This window comes from Lissotriton helveticus, chromosome 10 (genome assembly GCF_964261635.1).
Source record: "Lissotriton helveticus chromosome 10, aLisHel1.1, whole genome shotgun sequence".
NCBI lineage: Eukaryota > Metazoa > Chordata > Amphibia > Caudata > Salamandridae > Lissotriton > Lissotriton helveticus.
This window is the reverse complement of record NC_136071.1, coordinates 257538049-257558486: the sequence shown is the minus strand read 5'-3', so window position 1 is coordinate 257558486 and position 20438 is coordinate 257538049. Positions and strand designations below refer to the sequence as shown.

The 20438-nt window shown below is 46.2% G+C and overlaps 1 protein-coding gene across 2 annotated transcripts in view; it reads left to right on the top strand.

Annotated features, from left to right (window-relative positions):
* Nucleotides 1–20438, top strand: part of DLEC1 (DLEC1 cilia and flagella associated protein) — a 691969-nt gene that overhangs the window by 32476 nt on the left and 639055 nt on the right. For both annotated transcript variants that reach the window (XM_078665272.1, XM_078665271.1), the window contains 2 exons: nt 5421–5561; nt 17051–17207. In XM_078665272.1, the coding sequence (XP_078521398.1) occupies nt 5421–5561; nt 17051–17207 (298 nt within the window). The remainder of the gene's footprint in view (nt 1–5420; nt 5562–17050; nt 17208–20438) is intronic.

Sequence of the window (20438 nt, the reverse complement as noted above, 5' to 3'; positions counted from 1 at the left end):
GGCCGCATTGCTGACTATGACGTGTCCAGACACGCGGCCCCTACGCACTACCCTGGTCTGAGCCTGCGGCCGCATTGCTGACTATGACGTGTCCAGACACGCGGCCCCTACGCACTACCCTGGTCTGAGCCTGCGGCCGCATTGCTGACTATGACGTGTCCAGACACGCGGCCCCTACGCACTACCCTGGTCTGAGCCTGCGGCCGCATTGCTGACTATGACGTGTCCAGACACGCGGCCCCTACGCACTACCCTGGTCTGAGCCTGCTGCCGCACTGCTGACCATGATGTGTCCGTACACTCCGCCTCTACGCCTGCGAGGGAGTTAGGAACCGGGCGACGACTGTGGTCGAGGTCGCCGCCCAGCTGGTCTGCGGACAAAGTACGGAGGAGTGCGTTGTCGCGACCGTGCCACTAAGTAGGTGAGGGGCAGGACAGACAGACGAGAGATGGAGCTGCCGCGATTTGTGGACACCGGCGGCCGCCGATTCGTGCTGCCTGGACGTGGCTGCAAATCAACTAGGTCACACGTCTTGTCTGAATAGTTTATATCAGTAGCAACGGGGGCGATGAACCTCGGAGCCCAGGGAAATCGGCTCAATCTGGGCTGAGTGAGACCTATCAACCCGGGACACACACAGGCGCTACACCCAATCAACTGACGATCCAAACTACTCTGGCAGTCAGGTGATGGGCGTCTGCTCTACATGTTATATGGATTAGGCATCAATCTGAGAGGCATCACCAGGTGGCTGAACTGTACTCCTACTTCTGCAACATTATTGGACATTACTGTCAGTGCACTCTGGACCCCCTGCTGTGGCTGCAAGATCCCCTGTGTGGGGCCTTTTGCCCTCTCGCTTTCTGGGACAGATTTTTGAGGGCTGTTTTGCTGCAGGCACAGACCTAGCGCCACCCCGGATGCCCGTACACACCCACATGTAGCATTGGCGCTTTTTATATCCTGCAGCATACCTACATTAGCACATTGCACAAGAAGATTAACACCCCCGGTCACACACACTGTGGAAAACCAGCTCCTTACAACCATTCACTCCACTTGTAAAGCGAAGTGACTACAGAGGTCACACGCTGCTCTCCCACTGGGAAGCACATGCAGAAGAGCTCACAAGAAGGTCCACAGCTTGACGACTGGACTGTGCATTCATGCGCCAGCCCAACACACCTGAAATATGGGGGCTGCTCATGCTGCCACAGTTCCCTCGCACATATTTCTGGCAAGCGGGCCCCACCACCGAGACGGACACACAATACCCAGTAACCACTAGCAATATCGTCATGGGCCGACAATGTGTGACCACCCATTAGCGGTGGCGAAAAAGCTTGGAACTGCACTGTAACCTACGAGAACCTCCCTCAAGACCAAGTTAGACGCAGTTACAACAGACTTGACATTACTCCACACCGATCATCGCAAATGAGCAGAGAAGGTCCATGAAACTGATCAGTCTATTGCCATCATACAACCGAAAACTGGTGACATGGGCGCCTCAATACGATTACTGTGGGATTGTGTCGAAATGCTGTATCGAAAAGTAGAAGACCGGTCGCGACGTAATAACATGCGAGTGGTGGGTTTGCTGGAGAGAGCAGAAGGATCGGATGCAGTCGTATATGTCGGACAATGGATGCGACAGTTGCTGCCTCAAGACACTCTTTCACAATACTTCACAGAGGCACCGGGTGCCTGCCTGCCACCACTCACTGAGTGCTAACCCCAGACTGTTCTTATTCCCCGTGATGCATTACATAGACAGAGATGCTATTCTCAAAGAAACTCTGCAATTACATGAAATCAAGGTGGACAATGCTACGATTATGTTCTTACCGGATTATACTGTTGCAATACAAAACAACGCTGCACTTCCCTTGCAGCCAAGTGCAATCTAGGGGGACTTGACATCAAATACTCTCTGCTGTTTCCGCCACGTCTGCACATTGCGACAGAGGGGATACATCCAAACGGGTCTGGGAATGGCTGGACTCCAGGGGACGCTCCACAAACCCCAAATCTACACAGACGGCACCCCCAATTGAGATGGTGTGGGGATGCAGCACCGATAACGATGTCCAAGAACAAAGCATCCTACCCTAATAGCTGTTCCAGACTTGGAGAAAATGGTGCAGGAATGCAGACAGGTACTACAGGCCGCAGCGGCAATAGGTGAACACAAAAGGAACTCCGGGATGGATGATGACTCCTTCGATCACTCAACAATGATGGCTCTTCGACCATGTGTCCTTCCAAGACTGATTCAGCCTCGCACCCTGCTCGCGGACTTTTCCCCACAGACTACCAATTACATTGTTTTACACCTGCTATTAATGCTGATCACATTCTGCAGTCCTACTGCTATTCCTATCTGTACCTGGGACTGCCATCCTTGTTGGTATACATCAGATTTGTTGTATCTTGCAGGTATGATCTATGCTAGTCTTTTAATTGGGACTGCAACCCTAGGTAGCCATCAACGCTTCTGCCCGTGCTTGGGTGGTAGGGCAAATCTTGTTTACATATGCGCTGTATGGGTACTTTGAAGTATCATTTCACTGTAGCAGTGAGACCGCCTACTGGCACATTTGCTGTCCCCCAATAGGTTGCTGCCTAATTGCCTTTTCACGATTGATGTTGTTACTTGTTTGGGTGGACACATGGTGTGTTTCTACTCTTTTGGTATTTACAAATTTATGATTGGTGTTAAGATATGTTTACCTGTTTGCTATGACCCACACCCTTGCCAGGCTCTACCACACACATTACATAATGCTTGTTTCTTGCCTGAGACTCATCGCCCCTACTGGTGATACACTGGCACCAGGGGGATGATCGAGTTCACACGCGACTCATTACACACTTTAACATAATGACGTGGAATATCAGGGGTATGCACACACCATCAAATCGGCACTCAGTGTATGCCTACATGAAAAGACATTTGATACATGTGGCACTGTTTCAGGAAACACCTCACGCAAATAGAAACCAATAGACTACAGCGTTGATGGAGGGGTCAGATCCATGGCACCAATGTTTCTAGTTATGCCCGTGGAACACTACTTTGGATCAGACCCGGCACCCCATTTATAACAGAAGGCACGATTAAAGACCCTGAGAGCCACTATCTGTGATTACGAGGACAACTAGACGGCCGGCCTGTACTGTTGGGTTCTATCTATGGACTTCCACACACTCTCTCAGTAGAATGGCCTATCATGGTTGGACACTACTCTAGATCGATGCTTTCTTCCACTGCATCACACATCAGCCACCACCAATGCCTGCTTCTTAACTGATTGGCTCCAGCAACAGCACCTAGGGGACATGTGGCGACACCTCAACTCGGTATTAGAAGTCTACTCCATTTTTTCTGCCCCACTCAAGTTACAGGTCCGTATTGACAGGACTGTGGCCACCCCGTCACTACTTCCCTCCATAACAAATTGATAGCTTAGAGTGCACACGCGCTGATCATAATTCCCAGCTACTATGTTTGCAATGGGAAACCATAATCTCCCCCCATTCCCACTTGGAGGTTTGAAGCAGTGCTATTAGAAGACCCCCCCCCTTTCGAGACTCAGTGGGCACTATGATTGATGACTATTTTCAACGCAATGCAGATACAGCTTCCACTAGCTGGGTTGAATGGGATGCATTCAAAGTGACGCTGAGGGGACATTGTTTGGGCGCACAGAGTAATCGGAGGCGCCAACTTTATCATGACATCACTAGTCTAGAACACAAACTTTTAAAGTTGGAAACCTGGACTATAGACAACCCGGGAAACCGGATCACACTTACTGATGCACAGCGCAACCATGCAACCTTACTGAAGCGTATGCGCTGTCTAAACTGCGCTGCAAACTCAGCGCATATGCATGTCACTGCAGACAAGACAGGATGGTTGTTAGCATGGCTTATCCGCCAAGATCAACCCTGCAGGCCCTTGACAGATTTGCGATCCAGCACAGGCACACTTCTATATACCCAAACCAACATACATAAAGGAACTGACCCAACACCTTACCAGAGTCTATCAGTCAGCCCCCGATTCCAATTCCAACTCCGACAAATACAGATCATTCTATGCTAATCTCACTGTCCCCACCATTCCGGCTACAGTACGACTGGAATTGGATGAACCTATAACCTTGGCTGAGATCCAGAATGCAATTAAGGCACTGGCAAATGAGAAAACCCCGGGACGGACGGTTTGCTGGCTGAATTGTATAGGGCATTTATATCTCAACTCACCCCGCTTCTGCTCAAATTGTATGACGAAGCACATGCTTTGGGAACTCTTTCAGACTCCCAGGGAGCGGCAATTGTAATATCTTTGGCTAAGTCCAATAAAAATCCTGAAGTTGCTGGCTCATATAAGCCTCTAACGCTACATAACCCAAATTACAACATTTTTGCGAAAATTCTTGCTGATCAGCTGGCGCCCCAGGCCCAGATCAGAATGGTTTTGTCCCTACAAGCAATACTACCTTGAAACTCCGCAGTTTCTATAGGATCATGAAGTACCCCCCCACCAACTGGCCATGATCTGGCTGTTTGGTACTGGACCTCTAGAAGGTCTTTGACTCCTTGGAATGGGATTCTTCATTTGCTGCATTGGCCCAATACGGAACCAGCGATCATTTACTTGGGCTAGTAAAATTATAAAATAAATAAATAATAAACAAATAAACAGACCTCTATCTAAACTCATTTCGCTATATGGTGATCCCTTATTGAAACGTCAAATAGGTTTAGTGCATACCAAAAACCATTTGTGGTTGCAAACCCTGTGAATTGCAAAGTCTTTGACTACATATTATATGGCTCTTCATTCCAAAGGCGTGAAGTACAAGAAAACAATAATTGATGAACTTGGACATTTTGGAAAAACTAGTCTAACCATTATTAAGTGCAAGACTATGCTGATGGACACTCATGCCCCATCCATAACCAGATAGCTTCAGCCGCTGCTCGTGCAGGTAAGAACGGTGGGGCCACTCTTACCTGCATGAGCCGTGGCTGGATATCTTTAAGATCTTTTATGTAATCAACAAAAAGTGATAAATATGGAGGAGAATCCAAAAGCCCCCATGTTAGCCATATGGTAAAGAAAATTACTAGGTGGATTCTCTCGACATTTTATAGTTTCTATTGACATCTTATAGTGTGGTAGTTTCAACAACATTTAGAAGATAACTTTGCACTAACAGATCGAACGATGAACATTCATGACTGATAAGATTATTCAGTTTTATACATTTGATCCTAAATAAGTTCTCTGCTTACTTGTGCCACACCAATTCCACTGTGTAGCCAAAAGTGTTTCAAACGTATCCAAGTACGATTACAAATTTGAGGCATAATAAGCAGCGTAATTTTGTGCACTCTTTATTGTCAGGACATTTCTCATCTGCTGACCAGCATATTTAAGAACCTGTACACTGGTGAAGTCATAGGGAAGGACAAAGGAGATCATTATTTCAAATCTCGGGGAGGAGACAACGCGTATCATGAGAAGTTTGTGGATGAACTGCAAAAGGTAAATTCAGAGCTTTCCACATGTAATGTAAATTGTCAGAAGATAATGTGCACATATTACCTTCAAACAGACACTTGAATCCCATCCCCCTTCAGAATAAAAGATTATTGAAAGGAATTGTAAGCAATTCATTGTTGATCCTTTCCCGCTCCCGGCCACCACCTTCCCTCCCCCTCTCCTCACCTAACTAAGAATAACAGGATTATGTTGAGAAAGAAATTGACTTTTTTTTAGGAAGGCATAACCGGCTTGCTGGTTCAGTGTACAGCCTCATCAATATACAGCCTACATGGAAGTGTGCCTTGAAACAGGAAGTCCTAGGGAAATAAACATAGTGGCACACAAATTCATGTAAAGAAGGGTTTGTGGGGGAAGGGTCTACTGAGTCCAGGCAACAGAAAATGACTAGTAAGTAAGTAAGTAAATCTTTATTCGGTTTTCAAATTACATAAAAAACCATAAAAGAGTTTCCACAGTACATTTCATATAGATATCAAACTAGCCATTATTCCTCAGATATAACATTTAAAATTCATTTTCTCAAAAATTAAGACAGAATTAATATATTTACATTTAAAACGGGTTCCCTTATTCTTTTCCCCCCGTTGTTCAGACATTATCTTATTAAAGATTTACTCTATGTTTAAAAATACATTTTAAAAACGTGCTCACAGTTTTACAGGTCAATTCAGAGCTCAAAAATTGCAACCACAACATGGCGGGCGGCATCTTCTAAGGCCCAAAGTTCTCAGAAGGGGAATTAACCATAGCTTACGGCGTACAGTATAATATTTGCCGAACGTTACAGTGTGGATCGTTGATTGTTCAGACATTTCGTCACCGGGGCACACCGTTAAGCATTAGTCCCAGCTATTTCTGTTAGGAAAAGCTACAACCCTATGAAAAATGTTTAACCTAAATCTTGCCAGTAAGAACCGCTCAAATTGTGACTCGACATATGTCAAATATGGTTCCATTTCTACAGTAGTCATGACTGTCAAGGAATGTTGAACTGAGGGTTTCTTTATCTCTGTGCTGATACGTAGTTCTTCTATATGGCTCAAAGCCCTTATTTTTAGATCTTTCTTCGGGATTTCAGCAATTGTTTCAGGGTTAAAGTAATATTTGGCCGTCCCCAGATCAGTAAGAAGATTTTTTACATATCTCAGCCATTCTATTTTCTCCGCATAGTCCAGTAGCATACAATCTGCCACAATCTCTTTTGTGAAGGAATTTTTCGTTGACGTCCAAATACGACGCCAAAGCAGTATGGGTTCGATCCTTGCCAAATCCTCAATGTGGGGCATTCCTAGCTCTGCATGGCATGTAAAGGTGGATACTCGTTTAGGGACTGCCAAAAGAAATCTCATGAAGGTGTTCTCTGCTACCTGTAGGGTTTTTGTATTTTTATGTCCCCACAGACCCGCCCCATAAAGTGCGGTGGAATGACACTTTGCTTTGTAGATGCGGAGCAGCTCTACTGGTGGCCTCTTTCCTAACTTCTGTGCGAATTTTATAAGAGCAGCAATTGCTCGCAGAAGTTGATGTTTGCGGGCTTCTATAGCCGCTTTCCAGTTAAGCTTCTTGTCCATCATAATCCCCAAATAAGGGTATTGGGCGGTTGGTTCTATTTTTTCATTGTCAAGAAAAATGCTCTTCCCCTGTTTCTTTCCTTGACCTGCCACCATGACATAAGTCTTTTTTATATTTATGTGGAGGTCCAAACTACCCATGAATTTTGCGTACCTATTCAGTGCTTTCTGTAGCTCCCGTGGGGTGCGTGCTAATATCACCGCATCATCTGCGTATAGGAGCGCAGGCACCAGGCGATCTTTCACTCGGGGGAGGTCCTGGCCCCCCTTCAACATCTCTACCTCGAGACCATTAGTATAAAGGGAGAAGAGAAAGGAGGCCAGCACACAACCCTGCCTGACGCCGCGCTCCACTGTGAATGACTCTGATAGTTCACCCTGCACTCCGAAACGCACCCTGGATGAAGCATTGGAATATAATTCTCTGAGAAAGGTTACCAGGACTAAATCTATTCCCATATCGATGAGAGCTGACCACAGTTTTGCATGGGAGACGCAGTCGAAAGCTGCGGATAGGTCGACATAGACCATGTACAGCCTACCCCGCTTTGCCGACACGTACTTCCCCATCAATAGGGCCAAATTCAGGGCTTGCTCTGTTGTACCGAAGCCCTCTCGGAAGCCAAACTGAATATCTGAAAGAGTCCCGGTATCGTCCGCCCACTCCTGTAGGCGCTGGAGTACCACTCTGCCCAGTACTTTCCCCAGCGAATCCAGGAGCGAGATCGGGCGATAACAGGACACGTCCTCCCTATTTCCTTTCTTAAATATGGGTACCAAAATTGATTGGGTCCAAGATGTAATTAGCCCACATTTCATTGTAGCATCAAACACCCTCTTTAATATTGGAGCCCACAGATCTAATTTAAATTTAAAAAAGTCAACTGGTACCCCATCTGGACCAGGAGCTTTTCCGCTTTTGCTCGTTTTTACTGCGTTTATTACTTCATGGAGTCCAAAGTCTAGTGCAATTGGGAACGGGTTAACCTGATTATTCAGGTTAATTCTCTCAGTTAAATCTACTTCTGAAGGTTTACCGAAAATATTTGAAAAATTGTTTACCCATATTGGTCCTTCAATAGCTACTTCTACTTTTGGATGGTTATTAGTATCCATCAGAAAGGGAGCTTTCACCACCTTCCAAAACAATTCGCTATTTCTTAAGTGAGCTCTCATGAAGTTGGTTCCATAGGGCTTTCTTCAATTCCTCTTTTCTTGCTTTACATGGCAATCTATATGACCTTCTCAAGGTCCTAACCTCCTCATGGTCTCTAACAGCTTTTGTTAGTGCTATTTTTAAAGTTTTGTGGGCCACTGAACAATTGTGATTAAACCACCCTTTTTTTTCTCCTTTTTTACCTTTTTGCTTTCTTATTAAGCATTCATTTACCTTATCCAGGATCACCCTAAAATTTTCTAGGACTCCCTCTTCCCCTATATCAGGGTCTAGACACTTCAGTATTGCCGGGTATGCCGCAGTTACCACCTTATATGTTAGTTCTACGGGATCTATCTTTCCCCATCCTAGGGTATAACCATTTGTTTTTGTTAAATGTATATTGTTCTGGGCTAGAGCGGTCATTAAAAACTGTGCTGATAAGTGCCCCTGATCTATAAATAAGTCAAAGCCCAGAGCAGCATGATCACTCAGAGTATTTATTAACACTCTGAATCTCTGGGCCTTATTTCCAAGAGTTGCTGTGATCAGTATATAATCAATTGTTGACTCACAACCCCTTCCCAGGTAGGTTGGCTCCAACTGCCCACAAGGGGTTTTCGCTTCATTTAGTATCACCAAGTCCAATTCAGATAGAGTTTCGTTTAAAAAATCTCCCACCACGGAGTGGCTGAAGTGAGTTATTTGGTCATCTATTTCCTCCCCTATACCACAGATGTTACTGTTATTCCTCTTGCAGGGGTGGTGATTGAAGTCACCCCCCCACACAATACTTGGGGGTTCTAAGCCTTGTGACTGTTTTGACCAAGTAGAAAGTTTCTTGCGGAGAGCCCCAAGTGTTTTTACTCTCTCGCTTTCTGCAAGATTGTCATACATATTTACAAGTAGGATAGCCCTCTTCATCTGAAAAGACAATCTCAATATCTGATAGTTTGGTTCTAAACTAAGCACTGTGATTTCTAGGCCCGGTATGGTGTTCGCTATGTAGATCATTAGCCCACCCTTTGCCCTGCCATAGGTGCCTGCGATTGCTGGGGAAAAATATGTTTTATACCCTGTCAGGTGCATTTCTATAGTGAGCCAAGTCTCCTGTAGGCATATTACTTGATAGTCTTGGACAAAATCTAGGGCACTTCCATCCACGATTTTTACTCGAAGACCCGCAATGTTCCAGAACATAGTTTGTAGTTTTATTCCTTTCATTCCGGGGTCTGATCTTTCGTTCATACTACTAGCCTTATTTAAAACAGAGGTCTCCAGTACCAATTGCCTTTCCTCCCTTATTGGATCTGGTATACTGCTTTGTATATTCCCTAGGATAAGATTTTCTCCCCCCCTTGCGGGTATTGGGTTCAGTAGGACCAATTGGGTGTCACATTTTGTTTGTTGTCTTTCTATAGTACCTTTCAAATTAGTATCACCCTGCAAGTTAATAGATTCTGCCAAAGTGTATTTTACTGGAGAGGGTTGTTCCCTGCCAAGTCAATCTACTTCATCCAGCCCAAACAGCATTGAAAAATGGTTAAAAGTAGGTACGTTAAACCCCTGGTATGGTTGATAGTTATTATTCTGAAACCCCCATTGTGACTGGGGATAAACTGTTTGGAAAGGTTGGTTATAAAAAATTTTCTGAGAGGGTTGATAGCCCCCTTCTCTCCGGTCTGAGTGAAACCTTTTAGCTGGATTCTGTTTTAGGTGTGTTATCAGTTCTCGCGGGTAGAAGTAGCTGACATAGTGTGTAGAAATATTATCACCCCCTATGGCTTCATACCAGTCGCCAATGCACCTCACTGCTCTATGGTCCTTAAAGTTGATGATTATTACGTCCCCCCTCTTATCTTTTGGTCTTAATCCCACCCAGATCGCGCCTCTTACTGTTAAAATTTCCCCATTTATGTGCGCGGGAAGAGGTCTATTTTGCTTCAGCCAATAGATAGTTTTATTTTTTAAAGCATGGTAGTTTTCTCTAACCCCCTCTGCTAATTCCGGCACCCCGGTCATAATGATTGTGTATGGGGCCGATTCAGGGGGTAGATCTACTATCCTAGTCGTTGATCTATTTAAACGCTGAGGTAACTGTTCCCCCTTCTCCTTATCTAGTCTATTTTTCATAGGTGGGTTATTCATTGCAGGAGGGAGGTTCGTTTCTACTTCTCTTTTCTCTCCTTCCTTTTTTTCACTGCCAGTTTGAGTCTCTCCATTTTTTACTTGGTTGCTTACAGGGGGCTTGGGCTTTTCTTTATTGGATATTTCCTTAGATGATTTAGCCAGTGCTTTTTTCCCCTGCGTAGTACCGGATTTCGCAGGTACACCACTGGTAGATGGTTGCTCTGAGAGCGAAATGGAGGGGACAACAAGATTAGTAGTAGAGCTTTTAGGATGTAGCATTGCCAATTTAGTTAAGGCCATGGTGTTCCCTTCTATTTGCTTGCCCAGCTTATCTAAGTGTGTACTTATTAGTCTGGTTCTCTCTAACAGAGGAAGTAGAAGTGACTTCACCATGACCTCTATTTTAGTGAGGAGTTCGCCCTCCAAGTTTTGGTCAGGAGATGGCCCTAATGTATTAGTCATTATAGATGGATTATTTGACTTAAGAGCGACGTTGGGGCCAGAATGTTGGGTTTCTCTTTTGTGGCCATACCTGACAAAGAAAGAGAACCTCGTCTCTTTCTTTTTTTCGGTTGGTTCTCTACTTGTTCTATGGGTACTGGGGAGGATACAGATAATTTGGGTGAACTGGATAGCCTTGATGTATTAGGGCTAACTAGGGAATCAGCGAGGGACGTCACACCATGGGAATTAATCCTATTATTTCCCTCGTCCCCTACGGCCCCTAAAACAGTGGAGGAAATATTGTCAGTGGGGGAAGCATTATCACTCAGAAGTTCTAAGTCAATCACCCCTGGTGAGATGGCTTTCCCAATTTGTCCTAGAGAGGAGTGTTTGCCGGTTACCAGATCCAATGATAGGTGCTTTTCTGTGTCGGCAATTTCCTTCTCCAGGACAATAGTCACCAGTTTAAAAAATTGATCTATTGTACCTGTGACTGCCCCTTTTGACGTGTTAACAGTTATATTTCGTGATTTCCCTGTATCTGAGGACATGATAATACAAGGGTAAGATCTTCAAAGTATGGACACGATTAACAATATACAAAACCAATGTCTTATAGTTCAACAGACTCTAACTAATGTCCAATAGGTATTGGTACGGAAGTACGTCTCTTACTGAGAAACAAATGTAAGGGGGCTGGCCCGTCCCGTCCTTTTTCGTCCTTGGATGGCCTTAGACGGCCCGCCCTTTGCCCGGGCTTCGCCCCGGGCGCACCTGCGCGCCCCAGCGCGCTCCCGCGCAGTGGGGTTTACGGTTACTTAAATAGGTTGAGCCTGTTGATGTATGGGTGGGGCAATCAGGGAGAGCGGGCCAGGTGTGGCGGCCTCGGGGTTGCCGGGACTCCTGGGATATCGAGTCCCGGTCCCAGCGCTCGCAGCCCTGCAGCCCTGTCAGTCACCCACAGCAGCCTCCAAAAGTCCGGTGCAGGAGCAGTGACGATGCGGGACCCGCGAAGCGGGTTCCGCGAGGAGTGAAGGTTTCCAAAAGATCCTCGATATACCAGCAAAGTGTCAAGTAGCGTCCCACGATTGAGCAGCAGGCAGGGCTTTTTACGATGTACGGGTGGGGCGGGGCAATCAGGGAGAGCGGGCCAGGTGTGGCGGCCTCGGGGTTGCCGGGACTCCTGGGATATCGAGTCCCGGTCCCAGCGCTCGCAGCCCTGCAGCCCTGTCAGTCACCCACAGCAGCCTCCAAAAGTCCGGTGCAGGAGCAGTGACGATGCGGGACCCACGAAGCGGGTTCCGCGAGGAGTGAAGGTTTACAAAAGATCCTCGATATACCAGCAAAGTGTCAAGTAGCGTCCCACGATTGAGCAGCAGGCAGGGCTTTTTACGATGTACGGGTGGGGCGGGGCAATCAGGGAGAGCGGGCCAGGTGTGGCGGCCTCGGGGTTGCCGGGACTCCTGGGATATCGAGTCCCGGTCCCAGCGCTCGCAGCCCTGCAGCCCTGTCAGTCACCCACAGCAGCCTCCAAAAGTCCGGTGCAGGAGCAGTGACGATGCGAGACCCGCGAAGCGGGTTCCGCGAGGAGTAAAGCTTTCCAAAAGATCCTCGATATACCAGCAAAGTGTCAAGTAGCGTCCCACGATTGAGCAGCAGGCAGGGCTTTTTACGATGTACGGGTGGGGCGGGGCAATCAGGGAGAGCGGGCCAGGTGTGGCGGCCTCGGGGTTGCCGGGACTCCTGGGATATCGAGTCCCGGTCCCAGCGCTCGCAGCCCTGCAGCCCTGTCAGTCACCCACAGCAGCCTCCAAAAGTCCGGTGCAGGAGCAGTGACGATGCGGGACCCGCGAAGCGGGTTCCGCGAGGAGTGAAGGTTTTCAAAAGATCCTCGATATACCAGCAAAGTGTCAAGTAGTGTCCCACGATTGAGCAGCAGGCAGGGCTTTTTACGATGTACGGGTGGGGCGGGGCAATCAGGGTGAGCGGGCCAGGTGTGGCGGCCTCGGGGTTGCCGGGACTCCTGGGATATCGAGTCCCGGTCCCAGCGCTCGCAGCCCTGCAGCCCTGTCAGTCACCCACAGCAGCCTCCAAAAGTCCGGTGCAGGAGCAGTGACGAGGCGGGACCCGCGAAGCGGGTTCCGCGAGGAGTGAAGGTTTCCAAAAGATCCTCGATATACCAGCAAAGTGTCAAGTAGCGTCCCACGATTGAGCAGCAGGCAGGGCTTTTTACGATGTACGGGTGGGGCGGGGCAATCAGGGAGAGCGGGCCAGGTGTGGCGGCCTCGGGGTTGCCGGGACTCCTGGGATATCGAGTCCCGGTCCCAGCGCTCGCAGCCCTGCAGCCCTGTCAGTCACCCACAGCAGCCTCCAAAAGTCCGGTGCAGGAGCAGTGACGATGCGGGACCAGCGAAGCGGGTTCCGCGAGGAGTGAAGGTTTCCAAAAGATCCTCGATATACCAGCAAGGTGTCAAGTAGCGTCCCACGATTGAGCAGCAGGCAGGGCTTTTTACGATGTACGGGTGGGGCGGGGCAATCAGGGAGAGAGGGCCAGGTGTGGCGGCCTCGGGGTTGCCGGGACTCCTGGGATATCGAGTCCCGGTCCCAGCGCTCGCAGCCCTGCAGCCCTGTCAGTCACCCAAAGCAGCCTCCAAAAGTCCGGTGCAGGAGCAGTGACGATGCGGGACCCGCGAAGCGGGTTCCGCAAGGAGTGAAGGTTTCCAAAAGATCCTCGATATACCAGCAAAGTGTCAAGTAGCGTCCCACGATTGAGCAGCAGGCAGGGCTTTTTACGATGTACGGGTGGGGCGGGGCAATCAGGGAGAGAGGGCCAGGTGTGGCGGCCTCGGGGTTGCCGGGACTCCTGGGATATCGAGTCTCGGTCCCAGCGCTCGCAGCCCTGCAGCCCTGTCAGTCACCCATAGCAGCCTCCAAAAGTCCGGTGCAGGAGCAGTGACGATGCGAGACCCGCGAAGCGGGTTCCGCGAGGAGTGAAGGTTTCCAAAAGATCCTCGATATACCAGCAAAGTGTCAAGTAGCGTCCCACGATTGAGCAGCAGGCAGGGCTTTTTACGATGTACGGGTGAGGCGGGGCAATCAGGGAGAGCGGGCCAGGTGTGGCGGCCTCGGGGTTGCCGGGACTCCTGGGATATCGAGTCCCGGTCCCAGCGCTCGCAGCCCTGCAGCCCTGTCAGTCACCCACAGCAGCCTCCAAAAGTCTGGTGCAGGAGCAGTGACGATGCGGGACCCGCGAAGCGGGTTCCGCGAGGAGTGAAGGTTTTCAAAAGATCCTCGATATACCAGCAAAGTGTCAAGTAGCGTCCCACGATTGAGCAGCAGGCAGGGCTTTTTACGATGTACGGGTGGGGCGGGGCAATCAGGGTGAGCGGGCCAGGTGTGGTGGCCTCGGGGTTGCCGGGACTCCTGGGATATCGAGTCCCGGTCCCAGCGCTCGCAGCCCTGCAGCCCTGTCAGTCACCCACAGCAGCCTCCAAAAGTCCGGTGCAGGAGCAGTGACGATGCGGGACCCGCGAAGCGGGTTCCGCGAGGAGTGAAGGTTTCCAAAAGATCCTCGATATACCAGCAAAGTGTCAAGTAGCGTCCCACGATTGAGCAGCAGGCAGGGCTTTTTACGATGTACGGGTGGGGCGGGGCAATCAGGGAGAGCGGGCCAGGTGTGGCGGCCTCGGGGTTGCCGGGACTCCTGGGATATCGAGTCCCGGTCCCAGCGCTTGCAGCCCTGCAGCCCAGTCAGTCACCCACAGCAGCCTCCAAAAGTCCGGTGCAGGAGCAGTGACGATGCGGGACCAGCGAAGCGGGTCCTGCGAGGAGTGAAGGTTTCCAAAAGATCCTCGATATACCAGCAAAGTGTCAAGTAGCGTCCCACGATTGAGCAGCAGGCAGGGCTTTTTACGATGTACGGGTGGGGCGGGGCAATCAGGGAGAGAGGGCCAGGTGTGGCGGCCTCGGGGTTGCCGGGACTCCTGGGATATCGAGTCCCGGTCCCAGCGCTCGCAGCCCTGCAGCCCTGTCAGTCACCCACAGCAGCCTCCAAAAGTCCGGTGCAGGAGCAGTGACGATGCGGGACCCGCGAAGCGGGTTCCGCGAGGAGTGAAGGTTTCCAAAAGATCCTCGATATACCAGCAAAGTGTCAAGTAGCGTCCACATATAGAATTCACAGTTGTGTTCATATGTTGGGGTTTCCGTAGACTTACCACAATAAAAACATCCTTTACAATTTAATAAATGAAACTTTAGAGAGAGGAGCAGCTCTGTATTGCAGCTGGAATAGACTGCCTAGTTCTAGCTCTCGGCGTAACTTTATCTGTTCCTAAATTACTATGCAATATTATATATTTTTGAAGTCCTTGTATTAAGTCACAGTGAAATAGGCTTACCGAGGAACAGTTCTTTCAAAATCTTAAAAAAGATATATACTCTTTGTTTAGATTTATAGAAGAGTGGAAGAATTGAAGGAAAGCCCTTATACTCCTATTAATGTAGATGTCGTCTTGATTTGAATAACTTGATTGGTAAGCACATATTCAGGTGGGTGGCAAATAATGTTGACAAATGCCTATAGAGCATTGTGCTTTCAGTCTCTTTAAAGTGGACTGCGCTTCTTCAAATGCTTTATTGTGCTTATAAAATATTTTGAAAATACATTTATTAAACTTTAATATTTTCTCAGCAAAAATATGATTTACAATGATTGGTATTCCTCTGACCTAAAAGTTATTTGTGTGGTGCCAATTTTAAATAGATTGACTGTATAGTGAAGTGTACGTTATTGTTGTAAAGAGGAAAAAGTGATAAAAATCACATTCCATATTTTTATTCAACCCTAAAACAAGGGTATCGGATTTAATATTTTTTCTAATTAGCTTTCTTCATGACATTAATATGGGTAGCAGCTGCAACCTTTGGCTTGCTTTTGCTGCCATTTGCTACCCCTACAACAAACAACAAGGTGATGGATTGTTGGAAAGTTTGAATTAATCTGAGCCACTTGCGATCCCTAGAGCCACATCCCAGTTCAGCAATTCTTGTGGCCAATGAGCCACTCAAGAGAGTGTCCTGCCTTATTCAAATCAGTACTGAACCTGCTCTTCATGGGAACCATCTGTCCCAAACTGCCAGGCGAGGCTCCCTCTAGAAGGGAACACAAGCATCCCCATCTTGAGGCCCATGGCACAATGAGCACAGGACTCACATGGCCACAGGGATCATGAAGGCACTAGTAGGACAAGAATAGAAACAGGACTGTCAAATTCCTGTTTATTCTCTCAGGTTTCAACGCTTTTCTCTTCCCCTAGCCACATCAGTACCAAATATTGCACCGATGAGGGCTTAGGCGACTGTGGGTCATTTGTGTGATATGACTGGAGGTCCCATGGTGCGAGATGCTTTTCCAATTGGCCTAACAGGGCTTCCTTTCACTTCTGCTGGTTTTCCAACAAGTGTTAACAAGCATATTGTGATTTGTGTATGAGAAAATATTTCTGGTTAAATTTACATTGGATATTTCCCAAGGCACATATATGCGGGAACTTTCTTACAATATATACAGGAGTTGCCCGGCTGGCTACTTCCATATAAGTGTTATATAATTCCAGAATAATTGTTAGCCCAAGTACATTTTAGTGTAATTTAAAATAAGATTGGGCAAATGGAGAGATCTGGGCGCTTTACTGAGGGAAATCCACGATATGGAATATCAGTAAGCTATAACTGTCACAAAGTTAAGGTATGTAGCCAATCAAATCAATCAATTTACATGCACCAATATAACAGTTTTTTTACAGACCACTAGGTGTGGCAGGCAGAAGCATAGTCTTGAGTGTAAAGTGACCACCTCACTTCACATAATTATGGACACTTTTTCCAGTCCAGAACTTTTCACCTACAAATCAATTATTTCAAGTTTGTCAGCCTAATCAGTTCAGTTAAAGCAAAATAAGACTAAAGTACCCAGAATGCATATGGTTATCACACAAAAGTCCAGGACTGGAAGCAGTGTCCATAATGATCTCACCACAAAAGTCACTCCTCAAGTTCATTTGCACAATCTATTCTCGTTGAAATACCACCTAAACCAAAAATCGATTAACTTAAATAGTAGGAGACAGAGAGTGTGTTATTTCCTTTTTACTCTGTCATTTGACCAGATTCGCACTGAGCATGACCGTCTCATGGCAGAAGCAGACAAGGTGGAGAGACACATCATTCAGGCACGAGCTCGAGCCACCGCTGAAGAAGAACGGGCCCTAAACAGACTTATGGAGGAAGCTGGGGATAAGTTTGATTCTCTTGGCCTGCCTCCAGGTAAAGGCTTATGAAATTATAGCTTTTTATGTATTTTTAATTAGTCAATATTATTTGCAAAAACACAAATTACACCAAATAGTGATACATTTGCACTATTATAGAAAGTGTTCCAGTAGACAATTATTTACAAAGGCATGACAGGTTGGTAGGCACAAGGACCAATACATCTCAACCACATGTTCATTTGTTGAAGGTACCCTTCCCAAAAACTATGCTTTGATGAGATTTTTTATATTCTCGTATCTTGAAATCTTATCCTGTTGGTTGATTTCTTAAATTGTGTTAGGTGCTGTATATATCTATGCACATCCCTTCACTTGACTTCACTTGCACTGCACCGGCCCATGTAGCACCTTGTTACTTGTTGAAATAGTCATATGAGGGGTTGTTTAATATGATTAATCCAATCATTAAATTTGAATCTTTTTTCCAATTCTCTCACTTTACATTGTTGGTAGTAGGGACCCTTGTGCCTACCAACCTGTCATGTATTTGTAAATAATTACCTATTGGAACACTTTCTGTAATATTGGCTTGTATATCCTAGTTCTTTGAGAGTACAGGGTTTGTTTGACCCTTTTTCTTATTGCCATTTGCAATACTAGACACTGCCACAGTGTAACTGTTCAGGAAATAGCATGCACTCTCTTCTATGAATCTCTTTATAATTTACTGTTTTGTGATCAAGTGTGTAAATATGTGTGTGTTGCATGCATGGAGGTTTTGATAACTTGCATAAGAGCCCAATGGGTTAAACAAAAAGTCAAAGAGACAGGCAGAGTTACATTATCAGGCATCAATCACGTGCATCTGCATATAGTAAGAAACAAGCACATGAAGCAGAGTTTGAACAGTGCAGGCTTCGGGGTGTGTCTGCAGATCACATACAGGCACTTTTGTAGGGGCATTTTTTTGATTGGCAAATTGACAGGCCTATACCATCCTTTTATATATTAATAAGTCACCCCTACGTAGGCCTTAATGTCTAATAAAACAGGGTGCTTGCTATTTAAAAGCAGGACGTGTAAAGGTTTAATGTAAAACATGTCCTTAGATTGGCAAAGCCCTTAAAGTTATTTCACATTAGTAGGATTAGTCTATTCCATAGGAAAGCATTGGGACATAATATTAACATTCAATATTATTATCTCTACTTTGGAAACACCTACACGTTCATTCTTTTGACTTTTTAAAATATTTATTACAAGCCCAATTTATTGGTTTTGTCTGCTTTGTACTAAACATTGCACAAAAGCCAACATCACCTTTTGCCCTCCTAAAGCCTTTAAAAGCCCATTTACATGAGCTTTTAGCTGTCACCCAGGAGCAGAATAGAACCTTTGTTGAAGTTTGAACTTTCTCCCAGATCTGAGACAAAGACCATGGGTGCGGGGAGGCGTTCTGTTCCTCTGACAGGATGACCATCTGCGCTGTGCCCAGGAACTAAATTCACTCCAAAGAGGCATACCAGTCACAGTCAGTTAGCTAAAACATGGTCCTGCCACCTCCTGTGTACCTCTAGTCAGACAGGCAACAATCCCAAGGGGAGAGGCGCTGCCATCAGAACTGGTTTTGAGAATCTATAGAGATGGGGTTGTTTATTTCCCTGGCGACACCTCTAGGGCAGGCACAGGAGCCTTGCACAGGGGAGAAGGGTTCTGCTGTGTTAGATATAGGTGGAGAGAGGCACTCTGGGATTGTTTGCATTAGAGCACACAGGAAGTGCTGCAAACTTGGGTAAGGTTTCCCCTGGTAACCTTTTCACTATTGGTTAGGGTGGGGCCAGGAATCATCCCCACCCATAGGCTAGTGACAGGCATACGTGTGGTATCCCTGCTTCCATTTAAACCCATGACAAAGAAGTGGACTCCAAGGATCAGTTGGCTGACCTCCTGTTAAGCTACAGGGACACACAAAAAGCGTGCTTTTCCTGAATACACCATCTGATCAGTTCCAACCAGACCGTCCCTGGATCCTGCTTCTGGCTTATGCTGGAGTGAGTCTTGACACACCCCAAGTGCTGTTTCTGAAGCCTGGGTCCCTTGACTGTGTCAAAGTATACTCCTTCTTACCTCCTGGGAAAACCTGGGACCTAAGAGCTTTCTACAAGCTTCTTACCTGGAGAACCATCAGGAGACCAGGATTAACCTGCCAGCTGATCTGACGAGAGTACATCGCGACTAGACCTTACTTCGCTGTGTCTTCAGGTACGTTCTTCCCATGATTATGGAATCAATCGACACAAGCCCTCTTAGATTACAAACCGCAGCTCCATCAGTGCCATCATCAAAGGACAACCAATCAACACAAGACGTCCGCAGCGAGAAAACGTGAACCTCTTCTGCCTGAGCTTTTCCTGCCTAAAACCAAAGATTTCACCGAGGCTTTATCTTAACATCGTTAACGTGAGCCTCTTGTCTCGACGCCAGTCGCATTGCCTGCTTCATTGAAGGTCGTTGACGTCTGGAAGTAACTTTTTCTCTGGGACGACCTGGTTCCTGTATCCGACCCGGTACACAGTCAAAATATCGAGTTGAAAATTTCGACCTACCAAAATATCGTGTTTAAAATTTCGAAGGTACAGAATATCGATGTCAAGAATATCGTAGGACAGAATATCGACCCTGAGGTAAGTAATATCGAAATCATTTATATCGATGTAAGTAATATCGAAGTTAGTAATATCGATAGCATATATATCGATGTAACTAATTTCGATGTTATTAATATCGATATTTGTATTATTTTTTAGATTTTTATTATGTATGTGTTATATGTTTTTGTAAAGTATTTAAATTAATTTATATTATATGTGTATTATTTTTATATATTAATAAATGTATTTTTAAGTAAATTATATGTTTTAGTACCGGAGCGGGTTGTGGGTTTATAGGGGAATAGGGTGGGAAGTAATTTAATTGTAATAATTAATTGGTAATTAATTATTTTAATTGATAAATTAATTATTTAATTGGTAATTAATGTTAATTTTTATTAAATGTTATGTTTTAGTACCAGAGCGGGTTGTGGGTTTATAGGGGAATAGGGTGGGAAGTAATTTAATTGTAATTAATTAATTGTTTTATTTAATTATTAATTGGCAATTAATTATTTTAATTGATAAAATATTTATGTAATTGGTAATTAATGTTAATTATTATTAAATGTTATGTTTTAGTTACCAGAGTGGGTTGTGGGTTTATAGGGGAATAGGGTGGGAAGTAATTT